General features: G+C 40.9%; 1 protein-coding gene across 1 annotated transcript; it reads right to left on the bottom strand.

Moving 5' to 3' along the window:
• Window positions 1-1,114: 1,114 nt before the first annotated feature.
• Window positions 1,115-1,618, bottom strand: LOC108466042 (uncharacterized). The gene is made up of 2 exons (XM_017766412.1): window positions 1,502-1,618; window positions 1,115-1,405 (listed from the first exon to the last, which is right to left on the bottom strand). Exons 1-2 carry the CDS (start codon window positions 1,616-1,618, stop codon window positions 1,115-1,117), a joined length of 408 nt encoding a protein of 135 aa, XP_017621901.1.
• Between the last annotated feature and the right edge of the window lie 7,225 nt (window positions 1,619-8,843).

The following is an 8,843-nucleotide window of genomic DNA, read 5'->3' on the forward strand; positions in this document are numbered from 1 at the left end:
CTATACGACTCAATTAGCCAAGCCCGTGTCTCGTACACGGCCTCGCCAGCCATCACACGGCCGTGTCTGTCGTGTCCGTGTTACACGGGCACGGCCTGGCTCGTCGACCACACGCCCATGTACTGCAATGCGGCCTACCACACGGGCGACCACATGCCTGTGTGGCATCGAAAAAATACTTTTTGTTTTTTACCGAATCTCATTTTTGGTGCATTCGGAGTGCACACCTAGTTTCGATTGAAGCTAACCTGCACCCCAAGCACTCCAGGACCTAAATATGTCAAACCAATACCATAATCAGTCTTACTTTGCGACAAATCGAAATCCCGAAACCAGAATACTCATCCCTAAAATGATGAACACTTACCGCAGGACTTCAAATTGATTTACTACGAAGCGATACGAAGAGAGCCCTAATTCTCGCTATATGCCGCTGTAAAAAAGGTCAATATAACCCCAGTTAGTGTTCTAGAAAACCCATCTTACAAAATACCACAATTTCACTTTCTGATATTAAGCAAAGAAATGTCGAAAAAGAAGAACGATACTATTTCAGTAGAAAAAAGTAAAAATTCGGCAAAATGGAGATAAGGGAAATTTTCGGCAGAAGAAAAAGGGAAAATAGAGGGGAGATGAACAGTTTTTTTTCTGCAGAGAGAATTTTGGGAAACTGATCACCCAAATGCCACGACCTACTCTATCTCAACCACCTACTACTCAGATTTCCAGTACAACTCAAACTCTAAGCCACCTCACCGAACAACAATATATTCCTATGCTCATGCAGAGATTCGAACCCAGAACCTCCAGCAGACTGACACTCTACTTAACCACTAGACAAGCAGGCCCATTCTGCTATAGTTTTACAACAATTAAACATAACTTTATTGAACCAGATTAAGGCTTTATTCAGAAAAACATTAAAATTTGCCAAATGCAAGGCTTAAACTTGGGACCTCCCACACATACCCAGAACACATAACCATTAAAGCAGATACATAATTGTGTTATATACTAACAGAATCAAAAATATAAATTTTGGGGCGTTATAACTCTACACCTCTAAAATAAAATTTCGTCCTCGAAATTTACCTGATCAGAATAGGCGAGGATATTACTGTAGCATTGAATCCTCCGGCTCCCAAGTGGCTTCCTCAGAGTTATGATTCTGCCACAGCACCTTAACTAAAGGGATGGATTTCCTGCACAGAACCTTAACATCGCGATCTAGGATCTGAACTGGCTCCTCCTTGAATGTTAGATCTAGTCTAACCTCAATCTCCTCCACAGGCACAATGCGCGTGGGATCAGCGCAATAACGTCTCAACATCGAGATGTAGAACACATTATGTATACGATCCAACTCCGGAGGTAATTCCAACTGATATGTGACTAGCCCTACTTGCTTCAGAATTCAGTACGGCCCAATAAACCAAGGGCTGAGCTTGCCCTTGCAACCGAACCTCAAAACTTTCTTCCAATGCGAGACCTTAAGGAAAACCATGTCCCCCACAGAATACTCGATGTCCTTTCTCTTTAAATCTGCATAGGAATTTTGTCTGTCAAAAGTCACTTTCAGCTGATCTCGAACCATGTAGACTTTATCCTCAGTCTTCATTACCAACTCCGGACCCAAAACATCCCGCGCACCCAACTCAGTCCAGTATAAGGGAGTGCGACACTTACGACCATACAGTGACTCGTAAGGTGGCATTTTTATACTAGACTAATAGCTATTACTATAAGCGAATTCTGCTAAAGGCAAGTACTCCTTCCAACTGCCTTGGAAGTCAATCACACAACTCCTCAAAATGTCCTCTAGTATCTGAATCACCCTCTCCGACTGTCCATCTGTTTGAGGATGGAAAGCAGTACTGAAGTCTAACCTTAATCCTAGAGCCTTATGAAGCTTCTGCCAGAACCGAGATGTAAATCGAAGATCCCTATCAGAAATGATCGAAACAAGTATCTCATATAGCCTCACTATCTCGAAAATGTAAAGTTTGGCCAACTTTTATAGGGAGAAGTCTGTCCTAACCGGAATGAAATATGCAGTCTTGGTCAATCGATCTACGATGACCCAAATAGATTCTTTCTTAGTGGGTGTTAGAGGCAACCTACTAACGAAGTCCATCGTTACTCGCTCTCATTTCTACATCGGTATCTTAACCAACTGCAGCAAACCCGAAGGTAACTGATACTCAGCTTTAATCTGCTAACAAGTCAAACAGCGAGCAACAAAGTCGATAACCTCATGTTTCAACCCTGGCCACTAGTACAACTCTCAGAGATCTCGGTACATCTTGTTCCCACTAGGATGCATAGCATAAGAACTACTATACGCCTCCCTCAGAATCGACTGTCGCAAGTCACCATCATTCGGTACATAGATTCGTCCCCAGAAACACAATACCCTCTCATCATTAATCCCACTCTCTATCTGATAGAACCTTAACTCAAGAGATTTATCTCCTATCTGTTTAGCCCTGATCTACTCCATCTATGTCAGCCTTACTTGCAGCTCAGCCAATAGACCCCCATCATCGAATAAACTGAGTCGAGCGAACATTGCTCTGAAATCTGTCACAGGTCTACGGCTTAACACATTGGCCACCATATTGGCCCTACCAGGATGATACTCAATACTGCAGTCATAATCCTTAAGCTGTTCAACCCATCGACGCTGTCTAAGGTTTAATTCCTTCTGAGTGATGAGATATTTGAGGCTCTTGCGATCAGTTTAGATGGTACACTTCTCACTGTACAGGTAGTGCCTCCAGATCTTAAGAGCAAATATCACTGCTGCCAATCCCAGATCGTGTGTTGGATAATTTTTCTCGTGAGTCTTGAGCTGACGAGATGCATAAGCAACAACTTAACCGTTTTGCATCAGGACACAACCTAGACCCATATACGGTCCATCACTGTAAACCACGAAGTCCTTACTAAGTTTAGGTTGAATCAGAATAGGTGCTTAAGTTAACACAGTCCTGAACTTCTCAAAGCTCTCCTTCTGTGCATCAGTCCAAACAAAAGGAACTCCTTTACACAGCAGCTTAGTCATCGGAGCTACGATTAAATAGAACCCTTCTACGGAACTTCAATAATATCCTGTCAGCCCTAGAAAGCTACGAATTTCAAACACACTCTTCAGCTGTTTTCAATCCAACATAGCCTCAACCTTACGAAGGTCCATTTAGATCCCCTTCGTAGAAACTACATGTCCCAGAAATGTCACTTCCCGAAGCCAGAACTCACACTTGCTAAACTTCGCATACAACTGTTTATCACGAAGAATTTGCAGGACCACTCTTAGATGCTCATCATGCTGATCATCTGTCTTAGAATACACCAAGATGTCGTCGATGAATACCACCATGAACTGATCTAAGTAAGGCTGGAACACACGGTTCATCAAGTCTATGAATGTCACTGGTGCATTAGTCAACCCAAAGGGCATAACTAGGAACTAGTAATGTCCATACCGAGTCCTAAATGCTGTTTTATGCACGTCAGCCTCATTTACCCTCAACTAATGATAACCTGATCGTAGGTCAATCTTAGAAAACACTGACGCCTCTCTGAATTGATCAAATAAGTCGTCTATCCTTGAAAGTGGGTACTTATTCTTGATCGTCAACTTGTTCAACTGACAATAATTAATACACATCCTTATTGTACCGTCTTTTTAGAACAAGTGCCCCCCACGGAAACACACTGGGATGGACAAACCCATGATCTAACAGTTCCTGAATCTGAACCTTAAGTTCAGTCAGCTCTTCCGATGCCTTTCGATAAGGGGCAATAGACATCAGAGCTGTACCCAAAATTAACTCGATACCAAATTTTACCTCTCGACTCGGAGGCAATCTCGATAATTCTTCTAGAAAAACATTTGAAAAGTCCCTTACAGTTTGAATGTCCTTAACCGAAGAGTCCACTTTCTTACTAACTTCTTTGCCCTCAATGTAGATATCATATTAGTCAAATAATCTCGTCATTCCCCAATCACGACTACCTCAATATCCTCTTCGGTTTTCAGAACAACCTTTTTCATAGCACAATCCAGACTCACTCGATGTTTAACCAGCCAGCCCATGCCCAAAATCAAATCGAACTCCCCAAATGGAAGCTCCATCAGATCAGCCAGAAATACAGTCCCTTGGACCTCTAACAGAACGTCTCTAAACAGTTTACTAACTCTAATAAACTGCCCCAACAGACTCACCACTGTTATCTCACTAGAAGTGCTCTCAAACGGAAACCCCAAAGTCTCAGACACCGTACTAGCTACGTAAGAGTGTGCAGAGCCTATGTCTATCAATGTAAAGTAAGATACATTAAAAATTAAAAATGTACCCGTGATGACATCTGGAGTGTCTCGATCCTCATGGTGACGCGCAGCATAAACCAGTACAGGCTGCCTTGCCTCAGTCGATCTAGCATATCTACCTGGTGCTCTCTGTCTTCGGCCCTTGCCATTACCACCCCAAGCCTAACCACGGCCCCTAAATGGCTGCTGAACTACCATTGGTAACTATGCAGTCTCATTAATCGGATCTTGCATCTGATTAATCCTCAATAGACAGTCCTTAACACGGTGCTCAGTAAACCCACACCTTAAACACGCTCTAATAGCCCTGCAACACTCGCTCGGATGGCGTCTATTACAGTACTGATAGATCGTCACCCTAGAAGGTGCAACACTAGGCCCAACTCTCATGGGCCCATCAGTCTTGGCCTTTTTCTTAGGCCTCATCCCAGAATTCGAAGGCTCTGCATCCCTCTTAGCCTTCCCCTTGTCTCGGTTTTAACGTTCAGTGCGCTTCACTTCCTTGATGATCTTCTCCTTTTCAACCAATGTAGAGAAATCCCGCTCCCACTTAGGAGCTACCAGAACTCCCAGACTATCCCAGAGACCATGCTCAAACTGCACACAGTGCTCATACTCGGTTGCCACCATGCCCCTCACATAACGATTTAGTCTTATAAACTCTGCCTCATACTCAGCCACTAAATGATCACCCTGAGTAAGATTAAGGAACTCCCGCCTCCTAGCGTCGATATAACTGGCCCCCACATATTTGTTCTAAAAAGTCGTCTTAAACAGGTCTCATGTCAACCGGTCGAGCTGAATGCCCTCCTTAACCGTCAACCACCACTGATATGTTTCATCATGAAGCAGTGAAAAAGCCCCATTGAGTTTTTGCTATGCAGAAAAATCTAGATCGTCCATGATATGTTCCGTGGCCTCCATCCAGTACTCGGCCACATTAGGAGCAACTCTAGCGATGCCCTTGAACAACTTTGCCCCATTAAATTGGTGTCGTTCCGTAATCGACCCACGACCCCTAGAACCAGTGTTGGGCCCAACAACCCTCTCCAATAATTGTAACATGGCTTGGGACAGTCCGCACGATCATGAGAGCCAAACCCAATCTCCGTCGCAGGTGATACCGACGGCTTGCTAGTAACTAGATTCAAAATCGTATCAGACGGTAAGGACTTAGCTCGAGCCCCTTTATGGCCTCTACCTTGGCCTCTAGTACCCCATCCACGAGTACCACGCGAGCTTATCGTAATTTCAGATTAATCTGTATTAACAGTTTTAAGCAAATTAGTTTATAGTTTTGACATTTATTAACAAATATTTTATGCAGTAAGGTTATCAGAGTATTCAGAGTCTGTTATCATAAATCGCAGTTTACTTTAGTTTTCATTCTATACTACTTAAAGTGTTTCAACAGAGTTTACTACCCACAGTAGTTTCATAACATACTAATAGTATTTTCGGTCAGATCCAAATAGAATTTCAGTATATTCTAAGCATGCTTCAAAATAATTCTAGATAGATTTTCAAAAACTTACAGAATCGGCGCCGGAGACTCGGTGTACCACGGTTTATCAAAAATTTCTCAAATTGTTTCACAAACTATTTCCCATAACCATTCTTTTACAACCCAAGTCCACAACTGAGTTTTACAACCTAACTTTAATACCACTAAATGTTACACCCCAAACCCTGCCCAAACATTATGGCCGAATCTGGCAATTTCACATAAGAGTGTTTTTGGAAAACCGTTTTGATACATAAAATCTGTCAAATTATTATCTGTTACTTAGGTCGAGAAAAATGTGAAAATAATCTAACTATTTGAATATATGTCTTTATCGCAGAAGCTTTCGAAACCAATATATTTTTAAAACCCGTTTTTATTTACGAAACCTCTTAGTTTATTTTAGGAAAACCATATTTTTGTGTTGCAGTTTATATTCCAAATCACAGTTCAAAACCCAATTTAAAACCAAGAGTCCAAGTCTCTAATTACATCAAAACTCCCAAAAATAATGAGTAAATAAAAAGCATTAAGTTCATAAGTATGTGGTCGTGGTCACCATCGAGTCATCGGCTACACTGATCCGCCTACTGCTGGGATTACCTGAACAGATAAAACAGAAAGGGTGATTTTTTGCAAACTCAGTGTGTACTTCCCCCCAGTTTAGCATGCATACAGACAGATCACAAAATACAGTCGTAATTCGGGCTTGAGCCCTTAACAGATGCGGTATGGGCCTTCGCCCACTCAAAACAGAATCAGATATATCATTCATACAGATCAGAATAACAGAAACATGCCCACCAACCCTGCACACCAACTCTGTCTAATCTAACACACCATGTGGGGATAAAATCGACCCATCCAACCCTACCAACCATAATGTTCTGTAATGCGACACATGTCATAATTATGCAGCTTAGCAGCCAGATAACAGGCTTAAGAAGCCTTTCAGATAATTCATTTACTAAACCCACCCCAATACAATGCATCATACAATATGGCATGCTATAATACGGGTTAACAGTCATACATTTATATTCAGAACAGAACAGATAAACATGCTAAGTATAACATGCTAGTGCATATATCACATAGCCAGATCACAATAATAGGGGTCTAAGATATCCTTACCGACCCTATGACAGGTTACAGTCGACTTGGGCGACCCGTGCAACCTTACAGTACATTTTTGAAAAATGGGCTCACACGCTCATGTGGCCTGCCTGTGTGGGCCCACATGACCCAAATTGGCATTGGTCGTGTGGATTACACGACCTGGCCTAGAATTTCGCACGTCCATGTAGTTCACTCTTGTGGCTTACACGCTCGTATGGCTTATACAACCCAATTGGTTGACCCCATGTCTCGCATACGGCCTCGCCAGTCATCATATGGCTATGTCCATCGCGCTAGTGTCGTGCGCCCACGGCCTGGCTCTTTGACTATACACCCGTGTACTGCCACACGACCTACTACATGGACGACAACAAGCCCGTGTGGCATCGACAGAATATTTTTTGACTTTTGTCGAATCTCGTTTTCAGTGCATTCGGAGTACACACCTAGTTTTGATTGAAGCTAAACCGTACCCCAAGTACTCCAGGACCTAAATATGTCAAACTAACACTACAATCAGTCTTACTTTGTGACAAATCGAAATCTCAAAACTAAAATACTCATCCCTAAAATGATGAACACTTACCGCAGGACTTCTAATCGATTCACTACGAAGCGATACGAAGAGAGCACTAATTCTCATTACATGCTACTGTCAAAAACATCAATATAACCCCAGTTAGTATTTTAGAAAACCCATCTTACAAAATACCACAATTTCACTTACTGATATTGCGCAAAGAAACACCGAAGAAGAAAAACGATACGATTTCAGTAGAAAGAAAGTAAAAATTAGACAGATGGGAGATAAGGGAAATTTTCGGCAGAAGGCAAAGAGAAAATGGAGGGGAAATGAACAATTTTTTTTCTACAGAGAGAATTTTAGGAAACTGATCACCCAAATCCCACCACTACTCTATCTCAACCACCCACTACTCAGATTTCCAGTACAACTAAAACTCTAAGCCACCTTACTGAGCAAAAATATATTCCTATGCTCATGCAAAAATTCGAACCCAGAACCTCCATCAAATTGACACTCCGCTTAACCACTAGACCAATAGGCCCATTTTTTTATGGTTTTACAACAATTAAACATAAGCCTATTGAACCATATTATGGCTTTATTTAGAAAAACATCAAAATTTTCCAAATGCAAGGTTTGAACTTGGGACCTTTCACACACACCCAGAACATTTAACCACTGAAGCAGATACACAATTGTGTCATATACTAACAGAATCAGAAATATAAATTTTGGGGCGTTACAACTGAGCTTTTAGTTTTTTATTTTTTTTAATTCTATTAATTTGTGGGATGATTTTTTTAATTTATATAAATTGTTAGGAGTATGAGTAATAATAGACTAGTAATTGTTTTGTGTTTAAATTTTTTGTACAGGAACCTCACATGGAAGAAGCACAATGATTTTGAGCTATCAATGATCAAGGAGGAGGTACCCACTAATAATCTGCGAAACTATCACGATCAATTAGGTAACTTCTTTCCTTATATTTTACATGGCTACACATTGAGTACAATGTGTTATCTAAAGTGTGGGGGTTAACATAGAAAATTTGTTTTAAATTTTTATGTTTTTCTTTTAGTTTTCTTGTCATTTGTGTGCATGAGCTTATAGAAATACAAGTGATTGGTTAGAAGCATGTACATAGGTTGATTGTATTCATGGTAAATTTAGCATGATGATAGGTGATTTTAAATTTTTTTATTATTAGACTATTCAGTTCTATATATTACACCATAAATAGGTATTAAGCAATTGAATGTACCAAATGATATAAAGAATACAAGGAAACGAGCATGCTAGTGTGAATGATAAATTGTCGAATTTGTGATTGTTTGGTTGATTAAATTTGTGAATATTAA

This window comes from Gossypium arboreum, chromosome 2 (assembly GCF_025698485.1).
Source record: "Gossypium arboreum isolate Shixiya-1 chromosome 2, ASM2569848v2, whole genome shotgun sequence".
Lineage (NCBI taxonomy): Eukaryota > Viridiplantae > Streptophyta > Magnoliopsida > Malvales > Malvaceae > Gossypium > Gossypium arboreum.

Excerpts from the sequence above, each read along its gene's own strand:
- LOC108466042 (XM_017766412.1), bottom strand. The coding sequence starts at position 1,618 with ATGAAGACTGAGGATAAAGTCTACATGGTTCGAGATCAGCTGAAAGTG. Across the intron at positions 1,406-1,501 it reads AGTATTCTGTGGGGGACATG|CAAGTAGGGCTAGTCACATA; the intron begins GTTTTCCTTAAG and ends TGAATTCTGAAG.